This window comes from Garra rufa, chromosome 4 (assembly GCF_049309525.1).
Source record: "Garra rufa chromosome 4, GarRuf1.0, whole genome shotgun sequence".
NCBI classification, from domain to species: domain Eukaryota; kingdom Metazoa; phylum Chordata; class Actinopteri; order Cypriniformes; family Cyprinidae; genus Garra; species Garra rufa.
Window position 1 is genome coordinate 32241662 of NC_133364.1, and position 23563 is coordinate 32265224.

A 23563-nucleotide genomic window follows, 5' to 3' on the forward strand; every position below is an offset into this window, starting at 1 on the left:
AAACAGCGACCTCAGGTGGCTGAGGGAAGCCCCACAGCCCAGATCGTGACAATTAGAGTATTAGTAGACTGCCTAATATCTGCCAACACTTAATTTTGATCCTCGACTGACCTAATTCTACTAACTATGACCCTATCCTAATAGTCTACTAACAGTATAGTTGAAATGTAGTTGCAAAGTTATTTATAGTCAACAGAATTACAAAAGAGGACATCAAAATTTGCCCTTTTGTCCAACCTTTGATAAAACCTTTTGAAACCATTTTTTTTTTTTTTTTGCCAGTCAAAGTTGTCAGGATTTCCAGTGATGGTAAGCACCTTAGCATTAATGTTCCGCAACAGCATCAGCAGCTATCAAAAAAGCTCTATATTTTGGTACTTGATTTATTGATGTCCTTGTTTGATTGACTGTGCTAGAGATTTTACTAATCAGATTACAGTGCTAATTTTTGTCAGTTTTTTTTTATCTAAGAGTTGTTTGAGAACAGACTTTCAATATATACATAGATAGATTTTTAGTGATTAACTTGCTGCTGTTACAAAGTTGTTTTATTGTAATCAGAGTTAAAAAAACAAAACATTTCTGATAACTTGTGAAATCTTGGGAAAACCTTTATTTCTTTATTGTGGAAACGATAGCCAAGAAGTCACAAAAAAATTATACATTTAATTTCGCACATTAACAAATTACAGAACTTTCATCAGGTGTGTAATCACCTTTTTCTAAGTGACATAATAGTTTGCAATATCTTTAAAAAATGATTACCTTACTTTACACTTACAACTTTTAACAAACAAACATGCTATTTACAGCCTCTTCCATTAATTCCAATGGGAAGTTAAACGTACAGTAGCTTCTCAATGTGAGCAATGGAAACTAAGGGGATTTAGACACACTTAAACAGCTACATCAATAATCTTTTTGTAAACAACACATTTAAAACAGGTTGTGTTAATATAGCTTTGATTATTCTTTAGGATTTGACTGCAAGAGTTAGTGTTGTTTAATCTACAAAAAAAAATACCTTTATCACTTTAAAACTAGTTACAATAAAATTACATTTAAACAACTGGTTTATAATGTACATTATACAATTCAGAATTCTTAAAATCTTCATGACTTTAAGCAGATTTAAATGAAATCAATGCTTTACATTGTTTTACATTCCTCCACCCCAAAAAAATAAAATTAAAAATTGCCTAGTGGGTTGTAAAAAACAAAACAAAACAAAACAATAATGCTGATTCAGTTCTGTTCAACAACTGTGTAAAGATCATCATTCATGAAATTAATTCAATTCAGCTGAAAAGCTCTATAAAAAACAGGTACATCGTCATTCAACTCAGTTCAGTTCTCCTGCAAAATTGTCAGTACAGTCAATTTATACTGCCAAATATTAAGTGTCCCCAACTAAGCGACATAGGCCAAGAACCCCAACTCCATTGGTGACAGAAATGCACAAAAAACCTTTCCTCATTCCTGTCCCTTCCTATCACCTCTCCACTATACAATTTACGATGCAATTAAAAAGGTTCAGAAAAACATCCAAATCTATAATCCCACTATCTAGAGTGATTCATGTTCTGGATTATTTCTTACCAGAGATGTTTCAATCTGACACAGAGATACTGAGGCTTTAGGATAAAGCCTGAATCCAGCATATAGTGGTTCAGTGAATGTGGTTTTAAATGTGTATAAGTGTGTGAGTGTGTGTGTGTCAGAGATGCAGTAGAAGGACAGAGTGCCAGCTGGCCAATCCAAATAAGCTCCTACTCTTTTAGACAGAGAGGGGACAAATTCAGATACATCAGTGTTCTTATTATCGTGCCAGGCAGTACAAACATTGCCTCGGTTAATCCAGAAAAGACACCAGGAATGTTCATTGAGACCAAACAGACAATCAATCCCTTCTTTTCTACTGACTTTTTTATATGTAACTGCTACATGACCATTGCCATTGAATTCAGTCTCCCAATAACAGCGTCCAGTCAGACTCTCTTCACACATAACCTGCTCATAGTGCTCAAACCTCTCTGGATGATCAGGATATGATTGCTCATCTTTGACATGTGTCACTGTTCTGTTTTCAGACATTAAGAGGCTTGTGTGTGCTGTGTTTGGATCCAGTGTGAGATTACAAAAATCTGAAGAAAAAAAGAAATTAAAACATTAGTGGAAAATAAATTAAGTACAACAAATGAATGGAAACTGAAAACAGACTTACATTTTTGTAGGCCTGGTGTGATTCTGATGACTTCATTATGCTCCACACTAAAAAAAAACACAGTACTGGTACAGTAAATTTGTTTCAGTTTAACATTAATGCTCATAACTTAACTATTGTAAGATCTAAGAAGTAATTCTACATATTTATAGAAAATATTTTACTAGGGAGAGGCTATATCAAACTTTTTTATTTCTATACCAATACTTTAAGTATCAAATCTGCACCCCCTTAGACAAGTCTGGACACCCTTGAATTGTACCATGCCAAATTTAATCTAACATACTTGAGTTTTTCCAAGGTGCAGTTTGGATCATTGAGTCTGTCAGAGAGCAGCTTGACTCCGACTTCTCCTGGGTAATTGTAGCTCAAATCCAGCTCTTTTAGTTGTGAAGTTGATTTCAGAGCTGAATCCAAATAACGACAGCCAACCTCTGTCACCATACAGCCAGATAATCTAGAAAAAGAAAGGTACATGGATTGATTAATTGAGCACTGTATTTTAAGTCTATGAATGATTGATATGCTTATTCAAACATAATTGAGCACATGATTTTAACAGCTTAAACATTTTAGAACTAGTCCTGATGTAATTTATCACTGTCAGCACATTTTCACCAATATGCCAAAATATTTTATTTCAAATGTAATTATCATTCAAAATTATTGAAATTATCATTCAAGATCCATCAACTACTGTCCAAAATTAAATGCTTAATTTATTATTTTCTATGCTTACATACCGCAGTCTCTCCAGTTTACAGTTTGGACTCTTTAATGCATCTGAGAGCATCTTCACTCCTGTGTCTTGCAGGTCATTGTTACTTAGGTCCAGCTCTCTGAGAGGAGAGTTGAATGACTGAAGAGCAGAGACCACAATTTCACAGCTTTGAACAGTGAGATTGCATTCAGCAAGACTGAAAAAAAAAAACACAAATACACAGTTCAGTAAGTTTTGAGGTGTTATTACTATTTTGTTATTTCTTTGTTGTTTTGGGAATGTCTGATTCTTTAAAAATCACATCATCACTTCCTTTGTAGCCATCTGGTGTTCTGAGCAAAGTTTAGAGAAGATTTTGTATCACTGCTGAAAACAAAGCTGGTTGGAGAGTTGCTTTAAGCTGGAAGTGGCTGGTTTTAGCTGGTGGTCTCCCAGCCTGACCAGCTAAGACCATAGGAAAGTGGCAAAAACCCCTCTAAAACCAGCCTGGGTTAACAGCTAAAACCAGCCAACCAGCCTAGGCTGGTTTTAGCAGTTTTTTTTTTCAGCAGGGATGTGTTAGAATTTGTATGTGTCAAAAGAGAATGAGAGACTGTGAGTACTAATTAAGTTGAAAAGTGTTTGTATCAGTGGAACTTTGTATCTTAGTGTATTTGAATCCTTTCCATTCTTCTTGTTGTGTTAGGTTTTTATACAGCATGCAAGGTTTATGCACATATTCCAAGTCTTCTTCTCCATTTTTAGTGTATCTCTGTGGCAGAATTACAGCACCACATGCTAGACTGGCATGTATACTACATAGCTTTGAGTTGGTTTCAGTGGTTTTGTGTCTACACTGATATTTCTTGATATTTCTAACATAGCATCAAGGACACAATACAAGGTAAGAGTGGTTTTATGGCCTAATAGATTCACCCTTACACTTCACCCTTCTGGAAGTCAGTTCGAAACAAAAACATACTGCTCAAAGGACTGCTTTCAATAATTCATAGCCAAACCTTTCTATGAATGAACATTCATATATCCCCAGGTCACTGTATGCATTAATACTGTTGTTTTATACTGTCTTTTATATTGTATACTGTTCTATGCAGACTTAATGACAGAACCACTAGCTAATGTAACCTCAACTACAGCATCTTTGCAATCTACAAATTTGTGATGATCTAAATGATAGTGAATACATTCAACTACTGGTATTATAAGAATGTTTAATAGTTTTTGCATCAACAATCAATCTAGTGTGACCTCTACAGAAGTTAAAGGGCACTGTCGGATTGACCCCGTCCTCTTTTCTCTCTTCTTCTGCTGATTTGTCTGCATGTGTGGGACTTACAGAGTCCCCGGGGCCAGCACAGCCACACCTTGCAACCCTCAACTACATCTATGTATTCACTTTTAACCTTAGAAAATAACACCTTTGGACTTGTCACTTTTCTACCCCGAAGATAGTGATTGCAACTCCATCACCATTGAACTGTTGAATCATTAAAACTCTTATCTGAGACTGCGCTTGACTAAACTAACCAGAGGTTTAAGCTGTGAACTCCTTGTTACCAAGGTGCTGATGGTTCTCTGCAGATGGCTTCATTCCCTTTTTCTCTAACGCGTTCATTCATTTTAATCTCACTTGCCCTTCCCATGTATGTGTGATTTGTTTCTGTTTGTTTAGACTATTACGTGTTAGGGTCACAAACCCTGTCTGTGTCACAATATAGCTGGTTGATGAGTGCAGATGGACAGGCAGGAACGTTATCGACGGACACTGGGGTGTGACACAGACTTAAATACACTGAAAACAAGACGTGGTTACAAACGAGATAACAGGCTAACGAGGGGGAAGATACAATTATGGGCAAGACTAAACCAACTAAGACTAAACCAAAAGGGGGAGAACAAGGATTAAACCATATACTACAAGAAACAGAGGGGGAAAAACACTGGGAAGACAGAACAGACAAGACTAAACCCTGACAGTCTGTGGTCTTGCGTCTGTCCACCACCAGAGGTCACTGTTCGATTACATTGACTCTCACTAGTATGATAATGGATTGTTAGGTTCTTCAAAGCTCATGCCAGAGTTGCTGTCATAGCAACAAGACTGTAAGACCAACCCTGTTGGAGCAAGTTTATTGGGTGTTTACTGCAGAGCCAAAAGGGAGGAGCTGGAGCACTAGATCCCCCTCGCTGGAGGTAATGGGTGAAGATAGAAACCTAACCACATCCTAACCCTACCCCTTACCCTATCGCTAAGTTGACCAGGACATCCAGAGATGGGGAGCTAGAGGCCATTTGGCTCTGCAGAGAAACGTACTTTTTTTTTTTTTACATAAACATTATTCAACTGCATCAATAACAATTTTAAATAATAATAATGTAAAAGTTAGGGTTAGGGTTAGGAATAATTACTTTACAATTTTATTATGCACATAGTGTACAGTTAGTTCGACTCATGCATTAACCTGAACAGTGACAGCCATTATGCAAGTGACTTGAAGGATTGCTTTTAAAAAAATGCTGTTGATTTTTAATTAAGAGACTCAATTAACAAATCTAATTAACACAATAAATCTGCTTCACAGGTGAAATTTAATAAATTGCTTGATTGATTGAATTTATTACAACATTAAAATAAAAAATTAAGGCCTGTATAATGGAAAGCTTTGGGAATCATGTCCTGAAAAGAGTACACATTTCACTTATTTTTTTCTCTTGTTTTTGTCAGGAGTGTGATGTTCTTTTTTTTTAATAATGTGATGTCATTATGTTTTTGTCTTGACGCCAACTAATCACTGCATTGCTGATCACTGCTATGAATTTAGAGTCATTGAGCCATTCATTCATTCAATTCATTCAAACAGTTGATTCTTTCAGGAAGTAGTGCTCTTTTTTTAATGGGCTACTGAATAATTTGTTTGCCCGATTTATTAAAAACAAAAATTCATTCAGAAATTGTGTGTTGCTTGGAAACGCACAACAGTTCTACTGAAGCTTTAATAGGTATTTGCATAGGATTTTTTTTTTATTACGTTATTACTAAGTTCTTATTTATTGAACTGTTGTATTAAATCACATTTGCACTAGTTGTATTTAGGACAAAAACAGCACTCGTGTGATAGTGCACTCATTGCTCATGTTATATCACTTGACTATATCATATGATGTCAATTTGAGACAAAAATTTGGGCATTTTAGCCCCAATCTCTTGCATTTTTAAGGGGCATATAACTGCATTCTATAGGATTCATCACGTAATGTGTTGTGTTAAATATAATGCATTAAATTTTTCATGACTAAGTAAGATTAAGATTAATTAAGATCAAGGCATTAAAGTGACAGCCATAATATGTTTATAAATATATTTACTGTAACACAGTAACACAGGTAAAAATTTAGCTCATAAATAACAGAAATACTAGAGGGGAGCAATAATTTAACATTTTTGAGACACATCCTGAATCCTGTGTTCCACCTACCAGAACTTGGAAGAAGTAAATCCAAGAAGGGTAGAGGATACTGCAAATACTTTTTAAATGACCCATAGAAACCAGTGTGTGTGTGTGTGTGTGTGTGTGTGTGTGTGTGTGTGTGTGTGTGTGTGTGTGTGTGTGTGTGTGTGTGTGTGTACCTGGTATTCATCACGTTGTGGGGACCAAATGTCCCCACAAGGATAGGAATACCAGTAGATTTTGACCTTGTGGGGACATTTCTCAGGTCCCCATGAGGAAACAGGCTTATAAATCATGCACAATGAGTTTTTTTTTGATGGTAAAAGTAAAAGAATGCACAATCTCCTGTGAGGGCTAGGTTTAGATGTAGGGTAGGTGTAGGGCGATAGAAAGTACAGTTTGTACAGTATAAAAACCATTACGCCTATGGAATGTCCCCATAAAACATGTAAACCCAACATGTGTGTGTGTGTGTGTGTGTGTGTGTGTGTGTGTGTGTGTGTGTGTGTGTGTGTGTGTGTGTGTGTGTGTGATTTATATGCAGAGCCACTTAATCATCTCCTTAATAAAACTGCATACCCACTTTTTGGCATACAAGTGTTTGGACAGTATAATAAGAACAATACAGTATATTTAATATGACACATTTAATTACTGATGCGGTCAGTTTGATTGAGAATTTCAAAGTGCACCTGAAAAAGGTTGTCTACTCTTAATGTTTCATTTAATTCATCTGAGCTTGGACATTTATTTATTGTTTTGGATAACATGATATAAATAAAGTATACTTACAGAACTTTTCTGCAGTTGCTCACAGCTGGAATCAATCGCCTTCTGCCCTCCTCTGATGCATTGTATTTCTTCAGGTCCAGCTCATCCAGCACCTCCCCTGATATCTGAAGCATGCAGGTGATTGATGAACACTGAGCAGGAGTGAGTTTCTCTGAGTGTTTGTCTGAGTTTTTAAGGAAATCTTGAATCTCTTTGTACAGCGTCTGATCTTTCATCTCCAGCAGACAGAGAAACAAATTGATGGATCTTTCAGTGGGGAGATATTTGTCAGACTTTATTCTGTCTTTAATGTACTGTGAGGTTTTCTTGATGCTTTCTGAGCTGTTTACTGTGTATGTAAGTAGATCCTTTAAGAGTCTCTGATTAAATTCCATTGAGATACCCAGCAGGAACCGCAGAAACAGATCCAGCTCTCCATTCTTCATCTGAAGGGCTTTTTGTACAGTTTCCCTATGGAGATTATGTACTTGATCCAAATACTGCAATGTGTTGTCATTTTTTATTATATAATAGTAAAACACATAGAAAGCAGCCAGAAACTCTTGAAAGCTCAGATGAATGAAGCAGTAGACTTTCCTCTCATGAATCACTGATTCCTCTCTAAAGATCTCAGTGCAAATCCCAGAATACACTGAGGCGTCAGTAACATCTATGCCACTCTCTTTCAGGTCCTCCTCATAGAACATTACATTGCCCTTCATCAGCTGTTTGAAAGCCAGTTCAGCAAGTTTCACAATCACATCTCTGTTGGACTGCAGGAGTTTCTCTTCACCTCCCTTTACATACTTCTGATTTTTCATGTTGATCTGAATCAGTAGGAAGTGGATGTACATTTCAGTCAAAGTTTGAGGGATTTCTGCACTCTGATCTTTTTTCAGGAGCTTTTGAAGCACAGTGGATGAAATCCAGCAGAAGATGGGTATATGGCACATGATGTGGAGGCTTCTTGCTCTTCTAATGTGTGAGATGATTCTGCTGGCTTGATGCTCATCACTGATTCTCTTCCTGAAATATTCCTCCTTCTGAGGCTCATTGAATCCCTGAATTTCTGTCACACGGTTGATGTACTTAGAGGGGATCTGATTGGCTGCTGCTGGTCTGGTGGTGATCCAGATGAGAGCAGAGGGAAGCAGATCTCCTTTCAGGAGGTTTGAAAGCAACAGACCCACTGATGAAGTCTCAGTCACATCAGAAACTGTATTACTATCCAAGAACAACAGTTCAATTCTGTTTTCATCCAGACCATCAAAGATGAACACAACTTTACATGCCTCATAAATCGTCGAATCCAGATCTCGCAGTTCAGGATGAAAGACCATCAGAAGTCTGTGAAGACTGTACTGATGATCTTTTATCAAGTTCAGCTCTCGAAATGGAAGCACAAACATGAAATCCACATCCTGATTGGCTTTTCCCTCTGTCCAATCCAGAATGAACTTCTGCACAGAGACAGTTTTTCCAATTCCAGCAATGCCTTTAGTAAGAACAGTCTTGATTTGGTTTTTCTCCTCACATCCTGATTCAGGTGAGGCTTTAAAGATGTCATTGCAGTAGATTGGAGTGTCTTTTAAGTGTTGTGTCCTAGCTGTGTTCTCCATCTGTAAAACCTCATGTTCTTCATTTACCTTTTCACTTTCTCCCTCTAAAATATAGAGCTGTGTGTAGATCCTGTTCAGGAGGGTTTGAGTCTCTTGTAGTTTGTTTCCCTCAGATAATCTCTCATACTTGTTCTTCATGTTGTTTTTGTGTTGAACGTTGACTGGTTGATTAGAATCCTGATCCAGGTCTTCTTTCTCTTCAAGCTTTTGTTTGGCTGAGTCTATGTCTTGCTTCCTTTTGTTAGGCAGGCAGTATTCCAACCCACTGCTAAAAAGAAAAAAAATATTTATGACATGCAGTATACGTTTTTCTAGATAATAAAATTAATAATAAATCTCTCAAATATATAAACTCCAGTTATTATGAAAAAATTATTAAGTTTTGTCAAATTCAATAAGAGAAAAGAATATGTGATTATTCCTTAATTATCTTGAAATTTTATTTAACTGGGAAAAGATTAAAAAAAGATTTCCAGTGTCTTTACTGGCAAACTCTATGTAAATATGAACAAATTTTGAATTCGATGTCTGCAAGACCTACAGAAAATGTTGAGACAGATGCATATTTACCACTGTGTCACCTCACCTTTCCTTTTAATTACACTTTATTTATTGTTTTAGAACAGAGGACATTAACAGGAATTGACTACAGACAGTCTTGTCAAGCAATGATTTCCCAACAGCTCTCTAAGTATTACTAAGACCACATGGCTATATTGAATGCAGTACCATCATGATTTTCTTAGAGCTTAAAGGTTATGCACATAAAACAGAAGTTTCTGCCCTTGCTGTACTGAAACTGAGATTTCTTTACATTCCCTAAGTCTTTTCACAATATTATGTGTGGTAATCTTGTTTTGGGAATTTTATTTATTATTATTTGACAATACTCTCATGAAGTTAAGCACAAAGTGGTAAGCCGCAATGCATCTTAGCTTGTTAAGCCTGAGACTTTGGTGGATGCTCCTTTTGTACCCCATCACAATACCCTCAGCTCTTACCAACTTGCCTGCTTATTGTGGAACCTTTTTTGGGATGGGGGAAGACATCAAATTATGGACATCAAATTAAAAAAATGTTTACAAAATACAATTACCTTGGTCAGTGAAAACAAATCTTTTCTATGTACTTTTCTCAGTTAAAAAGGTTAAATAGAATTAACAAATCAAAGATTCATGTGTATAAAAATAAAAAGGTTTGCTGCTGTTTTTGTCATGTTTGTATAATTGGTGTTCATCAAATCCACATATTAAGTCAACAACTCCATGTTTATACTAACAAAGGATCAGAGGTCATGGTTGCATCACTGAGTGCAGAAAGATTGATCTTCATAGAGTCATCACTCTTTGCAGACACACAGCTAGGTCCTGGTGATGCTTCTCTTTTTCTCTTTTTCCTGCTGATAATGATAAACAAACAAACAAAACAAAGTTTTAGCACTGCCTGCCAGTTTGTCATTCAATCTGTTGTTCCAAGAACTGGCTTGTGTCTATATAGCTTTAACGCACTGCAAGTCACTTTCAATAAAAACATTTGCTAAATGCACAAATAATTAATTTGTTACCTGACTTCAGAGGTCATAGCTTCAGCAGTAAATGTAGGTATTTCAAATGGCATGGACCTTTCAGACTTTACAGACATAGTGCTAAGATGTGGAGATGATGCTCTTGGCATCTGGTGCAGATCAGTGCCAGACTCTTCTGCTTTCCTGCAGAGAGTTTTTTTAGATTTAGAATTCTCCATTCTTTCTTCACTGAGATTAATTTTAGATGCAGTGGCCTTCCTTCCACAAAGTGTTTAAAGACTGGTTTCACACCTAAACATGGAAACACAAATGTAATAAAAAACATATAACATCTTTACAAGCCCTATTTCTAGTTTACCTTTAAAATGGCACAATACATATCAAACCCATTTGTTTAAAGGGGTGATGAACAGAAACCAAAATGTCCTTGATCGTTAACATATAATTGGTCATTGTACTATAAAAATATCCAGCAGAATATCGATTCCAATTTCAGAATCGAATACTCAAGGTCAGGAATTGGATACTTCTTGTAAAATAAAAATTTAGATTCCGCCTATTGATTCCTAGGTGTGGTCCAATCTGCCAGGACCTTGCTCGCTAATCGAAGCGCTCCAAAGTTTGGCTACACTTGTGATCAGAAGTCAAAAAAGCAAAGTATAATATTTGTGAAAAGCTAAAGATGTTGCAAGAGAGGTGTCATCACCAACATGACAAAGCACTTTTAATTTAACAGATCGTTAGAGATTACGAACAGGATACAAACACCAACGTGATTCTGTGATTCTGTGATTCAACGTGATTCTAAATTACAATGATTCATCTGTTTCACTCCTCAACCTTTGACGTGTGCGATCACGACCACAGTATGCGGAGCAGAGCAATTTGTTACAGATTTCTGCTCATTCAAATTCGGATTTGTTGAGAGAGCAATTGTGTATGAATAAGTGCTGTACCCATTTAAATCATGCTTTCACCCGAAAATATTCAGTTTCTATAGGGAACAAATAAATTCCTAACTATAACCTTCCGTTCATAGATTGACTCTTTGCCAGTTTCAATGATTTGATGTTCCAAATTCAATCTTAATCAAGCTGACTTCTTCCACTGTTTTCCGATACGTCATTACGTACCCTGCAAAGAGTGAATGGAAGTACCTCTTATGTTTGACTTTATTACAATTTAAGGTTTTGCAGCGTTTGCATTTAAGCATAAAATAAATAGTTTCTTTCAGTCCCGGGTTTAACCCTGATCAAACTTAACTCCCTGTGATTTTCTAATGGCCTATTAGCATGTTCAGGCATGTTTGATTAGGGTTAAAGCTAAACTCTGCAGGAAAGGGGATCTCGTGGGCCAGATTTGAGGATCCCTGCCTTAGGGGCTCCGTAAAAAATAAGTAATAACTGACCTGGTTTTAAAGTCATCTACTAGACTCTGAAGTCAAATTCGAGCTTGATTTTCAGCTCTCAAATACTCTTCTACTGCACACAGCTAAAAACATTTGACAGTTGCTAACACTGTCTTGAGAAACCAGTTGCTCTTGTTACTTTCAGTTGTTTTGTTTATGTGACAAGATGAACAGCATCTACACAATTTTATAATATAAAAAAGTACATGACACCTTTCTTTCCACTGACTTTAACACATTAATACAAACATGAATATACTAGTCTGAGTAAAATCAAACGTGATTAAATCCATGATCACCCACTGACATTTCCATTTCCATTTAAGAATACAAACATCAGTCCAAAAATCTACTTCAAAAGCTATAATACAAATGGTACAATTTATATGACCATATTTGTAAACTATATTTCTGGACCTACCACACAATATGAGACTTGTAGATTCCCGTCATTGAAAGCACTGAAATTGCGTGTGCTTTTTCTTATTTTTACTTTCACTTTGTGTACAAGGAATCGAGTTACTCTGTTTTTACAACAAAATGGAGGTGGAGGTGGAGACTAATGTTCTGTTCTGTTAAATTTGTACTGCTCAGTATTGTTCCTTTGTCACATGAGAAATCATGGATGACCTAGTTACGGCTTTTTGTATATGACGTTCTGTTCTATAATCTTATTGATATTGTAATATTCTCAACATTCATTATTCCTATCCCATAAAGATCCATTTCCAGATTCCATTTTAATGGTTTTACTATAAACTGAGTCATTGCAGGAGCATGTAAGGAAAATCATTGCACGATGCACACAAACAACAAATTTGCAGTAAATATCAGACACATCTACTGGACTCTGAAGTCAAATTCAAGCTTGAATTTTAAGCCCTCGAAAGACCATCTGCTACACAGCTTAAAACCTTTATCAGTTGCTTAAAGTAACTTGAAAAACCAGTTGTTCTCGTTTCTTTCAATTGATTTGTTTACATTGCAAGATGAACAGCATCTACACAGTTCCATAATACCACAAAAATTATATGATGCCTTTCTTTCCATAAAATATGCATTCATTCCAGGCTAACCTTTATTGAGGTTAAATTCATGTAGCCCAGCATAGTATACTGAGCATATAACAGAGACAGTGAGTAAAAGAGAGTGAGTAAAAGATTGCAATTTCCAACACAGCTTCACCTCTGGTTTGTGATATAAGTGTAACACTACTGACACCTAGTGGCAAATACAATCTATCACTTCATAAATGACTTGAACAGGGCAGATGGTTGAAACACACCTTGTGGACAGTTAAGTAGGCCTACTGCACTGTAAAAACAAACAATTCAACTTAAAATAATTTGTTACCTGGCTGCCTTTAAATGTGTGTTAAATAAGATAAATATTTGTAGGGGAAAAAATAAACCTTAAACCTAGATTTAATAGTTGGGGTAACAAAGGTGAAGCTAAAAAAAAGGGTGAAGTTTAAATTTTATACTCTAACTAATAAGTTTGTAGTTAACCCAACAAGACAAGAAAATTGTGCTAACCTAAATCTAAGTTTAAACAACAAAATTAGAGAGACCAACAAATGTTTACTGATGAGTTGTTTAAACTAAGCATTTTGTTGAATAAATGTATAATTTATAATTTATAATCTTGTTGAATTAACTATTAGCATTATTGTGTTTAGTATACAATGTTTTTGTCTTTTCTATTTTAAAATAATCATCATAAAATTACATTGTATAACAAAGGTAAAAATGTAGCTGAAACGAACACAGAGAAAGTGTATTATGTATTAATTTTGTTGCCTGTATATGCTTTTTCACTCTCAAAGTGATGTAGAAACTGATTCAAATTTTATAAATTACCAAGAATTTTTGCTAAAAATTTAGAAAAAAAAAAATCACCTACACCTTGTTAGTTTTCCTTTTTGTGTGAACTTTCCCTTTAATACTGTTTTCTTACTATTCTATTTATTATTTTATCTATTATTTTTAATACTGTAAATGTACTGTGTATTGTGAGTTAAAGGGGTCCTATTGTGCTCTTTTACAAAGTCTTTATTTTGTTTTGGGGGTGTACTTGAATATGTTCCCATGCTTAGTGGTTCGAAAAACGCATTATTTTTCACATAATTTACATTATTACAATAGCTTTCTCCCCAGGCTGGCACAAACGGCTCGATTAGTTCCGGGTTCCGCCTTCCAAAAAACCAAATATGTTGTGATTGGTCAGCAGTCCCACCGCGTTGCGATTGGCAAACAGCGTAGACCGCGTCCCGCCCTGCTGCGCCCCTTCCCAAAGCAGCAAACTAGATTAAAGTGATTCTTACGTTTTAAATCTGGATATTTTTCTTACAAAACCACATCAGATCGCTAAAGGAGGCTTTTACCGACAGCCCCGGAGCCATGTGAGGCACTTTTTTTATTATGGATCGACTTGTTTCGGACTGATGGAGAGAAACACTCATCTATACCGTTCAGTTCTAAAGTTTGGGAGAGCTAGGATTATTTTTAATGTAACTCCGATTGCATTCGTCTGAAAGAAGGAAGTCATATACACCTATGATGCATGAAAGGTGAGTTAATAAAACGCTACAGTAGTGTTGGTCCTATCGTCAGCCTGCGAGAACGTGGATACATGATATTAGCATTATTGTGCTAATGTATTTATTATTTACATGCCCTAAACCATAAGGCTAGTGAAGCTATCTACACTGTATGATGAATAAATGTCTTACCACACACTGCACATCTACGGCGCGGCTTCAATACGTGCACGGTTGATCACTAGTCAATGTTCGTGTTTACATCAGCCGCGACTCTGCATGTGTTTGAAACCTCTATAACACACGTCAATGGAGCATGGATTCCGGAGCAGTTTGCGGACTCTTTTAGTTAAAGCTGAAACGACCTTCGGCTCGCTGAAGCATCCCAGAAGCGGCTGTCCATAATACATGCTAAAGTAAGGCGAATCCCCAACCCGCTAACGAATTGAATTTCTGTAGGCGGGATACCGCGTTGTGACATCATTGCATGCGGAAAACAAATGCTGTAGTCCAAATGAGCCGTTCGTTGTAGTTCTTGAAAAGGGACTTTTTAAAAACTAAATATCTCCCTTTGGAGTGGACTTTGAGATCTGTAACTTTGTAGATGGTTTTTTTATGCCCAAATGTACACACCACACACTGGCTAAAGTTCAAAAAGTGAAAAAGCATAATAGCACCCCTTTAAGTAATGTGTATCATATCATATGACACTTACATTTAATCATTTAGTAGAGACTTTTATCCAAACCGACTGTGGACAATAGAACCAAAGGGGGACAATAGAAGCAATCAAACCAAAAAAAATGCAACAATATGTAAGTCCCAGATAGTCTAACGCAGTACACAACAACACAGCGTGTTACAACTCCTGATGACCAAGATTTCTACTTCTACTACCACCTACCACTGTGACCGGGAGGGGACACCTTCGGTTCACGAGATCATTTTGTCGAGGTAACGACATCCTTATGTCGTGGCCACAAGATGCGATGATGAGGGAACGACATCCATTTCTCGTGGCCACAATTTAATTCATAAACAAACCTGCATGACCATAGTAACCCAGGATTATCAGCATAATTAGCATAATTGTCGTTTACAATATTTGCAAAATATATGGCAAATAGCATATACAGAACGTTATTTAGGTAAAGCAATACAAAATAAATATTAAAAAATAATAATAATTAAGTCACTTATAATTTATTATTATTATTATTACTTTTATTATTATTATTATTAGGCTATTATTTTAATAACTGGTAAGGGCTATTTTTTTTTTTACGCCTGACAATTATACTAATAAAGTTTTGACTTTATGATTGTATTTATGCCCATGTGTGATGATAAATGAGCATGTTTTCATTTACAAATGAAACTATGTGAATGATTCATTCCTCAGTGAAACACTATAGTATTTATATAGTCTAGACTATTAATTAGAAAATTAGAAATTAATTAATAATTAATTAGAAACAAAATGTGTTCAATTCAACCTTTAAACTACATTCCAGTAAAAATCAGTCATATAGCATATCAAGCATTTACAGTATCATTTACATGAACGTTAAAGAGATCACAATTAAGGGGGAAAACAAATATAAACGAAAATAAAAATATATACAATAATAGGCTAATAATAATAATAATAATAATAATAATACAGAAAAAAACGATCAGTTAAAAGAAGGTGTAAAAGCTGTTTCTGAGATATTCTGTATAATTGTTTCATAATTCATTCTTAAAATTAACTCCATAATTTCTTGTATTAATCTGTTTGTATTCAGTTGAAATAAGTACATTTGTAATGTGATGTAAATTCATTTTGATGTAAGTGTAAGGTGCGGGAATGCGTCAACTTAACGGAAATGACGTGCTTGTTAGACACCCAATGGACTGATGATGAGCGGACGCATCACAAGGCTCTGCTAAGTTTAAATACGTTTAAGTTAAAACAAGGGCTGTCGTAAGTCAAAAGGACAGCAAAGAAGACTCTCATAATCTCTCAAGAACTCTTTTCATGACAATTGTTTTGCAGTAATATTTTGTGAATCACATGCAATTACAAAATACAGTGCTCTGCAGTTTTTAATTTTATTATTTTCATCATTATTTTTTTTATGTTTTTGATAACAGCAGATTCTCAACAACAGCAATGCCAAAAAAAAAAAAAAAACGTATTTATTCAAGTGATCAGAATTGTACATTATATTTAAATTTTACACTTGTCTTTAGCCAATGCTTAGACATTTTTAAACAACTTTAGACATTGTTACAGTCCAGTATGTCCACCCTGACACAGCCGGAAGAACTTCGGTTTAACTGTTAACAGTCCCTTTTCCTTCAATTATTTTTTTTAAGAAAAAAAAAAAGGGCATGGGCAGCTTGCCATCATAATGTACAGCACCAAAATCGCAAAAACAAATCAATATTGTCAGTGTATCCAAAATTCTATATATGGTAAGATGAGCTACCTCTCAGACATGCATATCTTAATTTGATGTTGCTTTAAAACGATGAAATGTATGATGTATTTTGTTCTAAAGATGAAAGTTGTCCAGTTAGTAATGTCTAACTGCCCGCAACGCCGACAGGATCACTTGATTTTTTCCCCATATGTGGATACAGCTTACAATACTCGTTCAAGAATTAGGCATTGTTCAAAACTAGGCTATTTTACAAATGTCTTTTGTGTACAATCACAATAAAAAATGGATGTGTATTTGTAAAAAAAATAAAAATAAAAAAAGGAAACAAGATGCTTGTTTAAGAACGCATCACAGAAATTGCCTGAAATTCTGCATATAGGCTGCTACGTGTTAATTTTATTTACTTTAGTTTGAGTTAATTTATTATTCATTCAGAAAAATATATTTCGCACATGGGCCTATTTTATTTATTATTATATATAGCTTTATTAGGTTTTTCTCTGTGCACAAGCTCTGCGCATGATGTGCGTGACGTTCTGATGTTTATGCTGCTTTTTGCTTGTGTACAATTAATCCCTGAAAACGAATTTAGCTGTTTTTAATGTGTCACTGTTATAAGTGTAGACGTGCTGGACGGACGAGAAACAATATACAATAAACACTATCTTTTAAAGGTTGTATCAGCGATTTCTAGCCTAAAACATAAAGTGTCAATTTCAGCTCACCTTTCTTCACGATCCGCTCGCTGCCTGCCCCATAAATTGTCTGTGAAAAAACCGCGTCTCTCTGGTCAGCCTAGGGTCCGAGATATGCCAAAAAAACAATCGACGCTGTTAACTATTCCACAGAGAAACAAACAGTGTTCCAACCAATCAGCGTCAGGGGTTTGGTGTTGTGGACTTTCCTACTGGTGCAGGGATGTGAGGGAGGCGGAGCGAAAGTCCACAACACCAAACCCCTGACGCTGATTGGTTGGAACACTGTTTGTTTATGTGTGGAAAGGTTGGTAGTGCCGATTGTTTTTTTGGCATATCTCGGACCCTAGGCTGACCAGAGAGACGCGGTTTTTTCACAGACAATTTATGGGGCAGGCAGCGAGCGGATCGTGATGAAAGGTCAGCTGAATTTGACACTTTATGTTTCAGGCTAGAAATCGCTGATACAACCTTTAATATATCCTTAGAATAACAGGCAGGAACATCCACACACGAACACAATCAACGATTAAAGACCGACAGAGAACTCAAAAACCAAACAGACTTATAAAGACAGACTAATTACTAAACACAGGTGACGGTGATGACACAGATGATGGAGCTAAACCAAAATGACACAGATCAACAGGGGGAGACAATGGGCGAAACCAAAGACATAAACAGACAGAACTGTGACATTACGCCCCCTCCGAAAAGGCGCGTCCTCGCGCCATAGAAAGAACAAACAAAAATGAACAAGAGGGGCAAGAAAACAAAACAACAGAGTCACTGGAGGAGGCTTCGGTGGAGGACGCGATACCAGGAGGGGGACCAAAACAAAAGTCCAGGTGGCAGAACAGACAGTCCAAGGGGGCGACGACGGAGGGAGGAGCCAGGGAGGAGACAGGAGGGATCCAGGGCAGGAGGAACAGACCCAGACCACAGCCATGATGACGGCCCACTGTGGAGCCGACGGAGGGAGGAACCATGGTGGACGAAGGCGTGCCGACTCCATGGGGCCGACCGACAGAGGCGGAGCAGATGGAGAAGGAGCCCGAGGCGAAGACGGAGAGCCGATGATCCGGGGTGACGCCGAGGATCCGGAGGGCCAAGGTGGAACAGGCTCTGGCGCCCGAGGCGGAGGCGGAGACCCGGAGATCCGCGGCGGAGCCGGAGCGACAGAGGATGGAGGCTGTGCCCGCAGGAAGGAGGAGTCCCAAGGAGCCGGTGGGACGGCGCGACGAGGCACAGCCGGAGGAGCAGAGTCCTGAGGAGCCGATGGGGTGACGACTGACCAGGGCGGAGCGGGAAAGACGATGGAGCCCGGTGGAGCTGGTGGATCGACGGGCGACGATGAAGAGGAGGGCGTCGAGAGCCGTGGTGGAACCGCGGGGTCGAAGGGCCGAGGCGGAGTCCTGGACTCGGAGGCTGGAGGCGGAGCTGAGGGATCCTCCAGCCGAGACGCCGATGGAAGCTGGCAGTCCCGCGGCGAGCCCACTGCACAGGTGGTGGGCTGAGGGTGAGCTGGGGGACTGACTGCTGACCTGGTAGACTTTGGGCGGCTGGGCGGAACCAGCGGGGACTCAGGACGGCTGGGCGGAACCAGCGGGGACCAGGCAGATTCAGACAGACGAGGGCGGGTGGGAGGGAAGTCTATGCAGGTCAGTGGCTCAGAGAAAAAGTCTATTAAGTCACATGAGTTATCTTGGGCAAGATCCGAGAAGAAGTCTATTAAATCCCCAGAATTAGATCCAAGCTCACCCTCAGCGGTGGTGCAGTGGGCAGGGCTCTCTATCGCCCTCTCTTGCTCCACGTGACAATCCACCGTCACGGATGTTGATGCCGGCTCTCGCACCTGGTCAGATGGGTCAGGCTCTGTCGCTCTCGGCTCTGGCACTCCATCTGCGGTGGGCTCGGGCTGTAACTCCGCATGTCGGGGGGGATGTTTGGCTGGGTTCTGGGTCGTGAGTGGGGCTGACGTCCTCCTCGACGACGCCGACAGTCCAGGAAGATTGGCAGGACGCCAGCACCCACTCGATGAAATCCGGCAGGCTCTCTTGAGGACCCTCCCCGGATAGCAGCGCCTTGGTGGCAGAGTTCAGTCCTAGGTGGTAGTAGACGCATAGGCTGCTATCCGGGAAGTGTGACTGGTTAGCCAGGAGGAGAAACTCACGTGTGTGGTCCTCAAGAGAGCGTTCCCCCTGCCTCAGGAGGATCAGGAGAACAGTAGGGTCCATGATACACCGAAAAAATAAACACTGAGTAAAAAACGAGAAAAAATAAACGCAGGGAAAACGTGCCGAGTAAACTGTTGAGGTCGGTCTTTCTGTTATAAGTGTAGACGTGCTGGACGGACGAGACGAGAAACAATATACAATTAACACTATCTTTTAATATATCCTTAGAATAACAGGCAGTAACAAGCAGGAACAGGCAGGAACATCCACACACGAACACAATCAACGATTAAAGACCGACAGAGAACCAAACAGACTTATAAAGACAGACTAATTACTAAACACAGGTGACGGTGATGACACAGATGATGGGGCTAAACCAAAATGACACAGATCAACAGGGGGAGACAATGGGCGAAACCAAAGACATAAACAGACAGAACTGTGACAGTCACAGCCACGTATCAATTCAAATTGAATTGTAATTTAACATAATCTTGTCGGTTAATAATAATGACGTTGGTTATCGGTTGGGAAAAATAAAATAACCAAAATATTTATTTTACCATATAGTAAAAGTACATTTCTGGCTGAAGTAAACTTTTCATTTCAGTTTTTAGTATTCATTTAAAATGAGACAAATCTGCTATTATTTTAATCTCCAATTTGTTATTTATCAGTTAAGATAGTTTATTAAAGCTTCGCAAGCCAGCAGAAGACACTAACCTGTTTTAAACTCCAGTCGCGCAGATGGGAAACGTTGTAACCCTGTCCCACTGTTATTAAACTATGCTATTCTATGACATTAGCGGTGCAATTTACACTACTTACTTCTAAGGATTTTGATAAGAAACCACAAGAAGCAGGTGAATAAAGGCAGTCAATCAATGTTTAATGTTCAGAAGTTATTATTTCAAGACATGTAAAGCATTTTGGCTCATTTATGTGTGTGGTGTTCTACACTCAAAAAAATTACTCTTTGAATGAACATAAAAAAATCATGGAAAGGATTTCCACATGATTAACTTGCTTTCTTTCAGCATTATGCAATTCTGTTATTCCAATTTAATGTACTTACGTTGGGTCAACTTAATTTATTAAGTTTGATTCAACTTATTTACTATGGTTGGGCACAGCTTAATTTAATAGTGTCAGCCCAACTAATTAGCAATGTTTTGGACCAACTAATTTATTTAAGTTAGCCTAACAAAAGTGCTTAATGCTGAAAGAAAGCCATTTAATCACATGGAAATCCTTTCCATGATTTAATTACATTACTTCAAAGAATAGCTTTTGAGTTGAATAAATTAAAACCTTTTTAACAAACTCTAATGGTGGAAACAACACACAACAAATGAGAAAAGGTGCAATCAAATTGTATTTCCAAAATTATAATGCACATAGTTTTACACAGTTGAGTTGCTTGTTGATAACACAAGGAAATATATCTCAAGTTTGTTATGAGAATACAGGGAATACAGGGAAAACACTCACATCCCACTTAATCTACTCTTAACATTTGCACTTTGTACATCTTGCACCTGTGGTTTTATGTGATCGTGAACTCACACAGAAGTTAATAAAAAATATTTACCAAAGTTAGAACATTTTTTGCATAAATATATATTTAAATTTTTTACATTGAAACGTAGGGACATTTTTTAAACAAGTTTAAAACAACTACTACAGTATGGTTGGCATCAAGGGTAAAAACAAGACAAATGGAGATCTTACAATAAAGTTTAACTCCCGAAATTTGTAAATGTTTAAACTTAAAAAAAATTAAACGTAGCTTAGTCTTAAAGGGATAGGCTGAACTATCCCTTTAATTTTTTATGAGAAGCATACAGCTTTCCTTAAGTGCCAATAGACTGGACCTTGCATCAGAGAGAACATTTTTTAATAAAAACAGAGCACAAAAAACCCCCAGATGAACTCAACACTGATATGGGAAACGGGGCCCTGTCTTTATACTCACATTACCCTTCAAGATTTGCACTTACACCTGTAGTTTAATGTGCTGGAGTACCTAAACAACAAAACAGAAGGTACAAGTTTTCTGGTGTAGCTTTTGCTATGGCGATGTTTCTTAACGGGAAAGCAGTGTTTTGAGAACTTGTCCTTTGTTGGATAGTTTGTTTCCATCCAATTCCATAATGATCTTCTGCAAAACCTCAAAAGTGTACTTGAGCTCCTGGGGGTAGCTCAGGTTTAGCGCGTAGACAAGCCCCAGCAACATCACAAAAGCTACATTGCCCAACTCACTCATCACTTCCACCCCCTCCAGGACAATACCAACATCCGCGGGGTCATCGCCAGGCTCTGCACCTTCTTGTCGAATGACAAAGATTCCAAATACTGTCTCCACTATGGCCATTTGAGTGCTTTCATCGACATCCTGTGACAAAAAATAAAATGAACAAGGACAAAGATTTTTTTACTGATGTGCATTACATGCATATTTATAGCACACAATCTTTACAGTATTACTGTTAAACAGCTATCACTAACTTGATCCATATTCATAATAATGCAAATATAATCAAATAGCCAATTAACATTAAAATTGTTTAGCTGAGTCGGTGAAATACTTCAACTAAGCCATACCAAGGGCCTGTCTGTTGTAATCATGAGTTCAGTGTTAGTTATTCCATTCGAATAAAGGTATATTGTCTTAAAGGGAAAAAAAAGTATGGGGTGTGTGTGTGTGTGTGTGTTATTGTCTGAGAGAAAGACAAGGAGAGAGGCTCCCAAACCGGCCTGGTTATTTCCAAAAAGATCAGTAATAAGTTACTTTACCGCAAACAGACATTTGATACACTGTTTTTGTTCATGTATAGAAGAATTACATGATGAAAAAAAACAGGCCAAATAATTTTTATGTGGTAGTGAGTTTTTATTTAAAGGATAATTCTGGTATTTAGTACTTTGAGTCTCTTTTCTGGTTTATGGATGAACTAGAGTAGTGGACACAGAAATGTTGACGATGGGTCCTGTCTCGACTTTTTGACTCATTTAGATTCGCCTTTGAACGCTTCAGAGTGGCTGGCTACCGCATTCACAAACATGTACTTAAAACAACCCTTAACATTCGTTCTTAAAACTGTGCAACTCACTGAGTGGTTAGTGGTGTTCGTTGATGATTAAAAACAAATATATCGGCGCAATGTATGATTTCAATCCGTGTTATTTGCTATAGAGTCTGTGTTATTATATCAATTATAATATATCAATCCGTGTTATTTGCTTGTTTGTTATTTGCTATTTTCAGATACCTCACAACCGCGTATAAACTTCCGCTCGATATTTGAGTCTGAAGCGCAGTAATATCAACGAGCACTGAGTCCTCCAACAGAAATCAATGGGATTTTACAAAATGGCAAATAAAACACGACAGAAACTGTATTTCGCTACGCTACTTGTTTTTAATAATCAACGAACACCATTAACCACTCGGTGAGTTGCTAAGTTTTGAAAACGAACGTTAAGGGTTGTTTTATAGACATGTTTGTGAATGCTCGTAGAAAGCCACTCTGAAGCGTTCAAAGGCGATTCTAAACGAGTCAAAAAGTCAAGACAGGACCCATCGTCAACATTTCTGTGTCCACCACTCTAGTTAGTTCATCCTAAACAAACCAGAAAAGAGACTCAAAGTGCTAAATACTGGAATTAAGTCGCTTAATCATTCTCCTTTCACAAACTCACTTAACCATAAATGTAATTTCGACATCCATCATTATCCAATTATTTCCTGTCTCAGTCTGAGAAAGGTGAGGACTTCCCAAAAGTCGATGTGTTTATACCCTCCCCCTTATTTAAGTGACCCTACACAACAGCAAGTGACTTGATTTGGAGTGACAATTGGTTGTAAAGTTGTAGCAGGTAGGGGGCGGTTTGGGATTGCACTACAGTATGGTGCGTGTCACTAAGTGAGTGAGAGAAGATAGGTTAAGATAAGGCCATTAAAACTAATTTTAAATCTAATGGGAACACACAGGAAACCCCA

General features: G+C 37.6%; 1 protein-coding gene across 1 annotated transcript; it reads right to left on the reverse strand.

The window, feature by feature from the left end:
• Positions 1-631: 631 nt before the first annotated feature.
• Positions 632-10181, reverse strand: LOC141333829 (NACHT, LRR and PYD domains-containing protein 3-like). Its single transcript, XM_073838978.1, has 6 exons — positions 10064-10181; positions 7187-9052; positions 2968-3141; positions 2511-2681; positions 2225-2271; positions 632-2144 (listed from the first exon to the last, which is right to left on the reverse strand). The coding sequence occupies exons 1-6, from the start codon at positions 10114-10116 to the stop codon at positions 1567-1569; spliced, it is 2889 nt and encodes a 962-aa protein (XP_073695079.1). The 5' UTR covers positions 10117-10181; the 3' UTR covers positions 632-1566.
• Between the last annotated feature and the right edge of the window lie 13382 nt (positions 10182-23563).

Coding starts and splice junctions, on each gene's coding strand:
- LOC141333829 (XM_073838978.1), bottom strand. CDS start 10,116: ATGAAGATCAATCTTTCTGCACTCAGTGATGCAACCATGACCTCTGAT. Junction 3,142..7,186: donor AGCAACTGCAGAAAAGTTCT/GTAAGTATACTT, acceptor TTTTTTTTTCAG/TCTTGCTGAATGCAATCTCA. Junction 2,682..2,967: donor TGTAAACTGGAGAGACTGCG/GTATGTAAGCAT, acceptor TTCTTTTTCTAG/ATTATCTGGCTGTATGGTGA.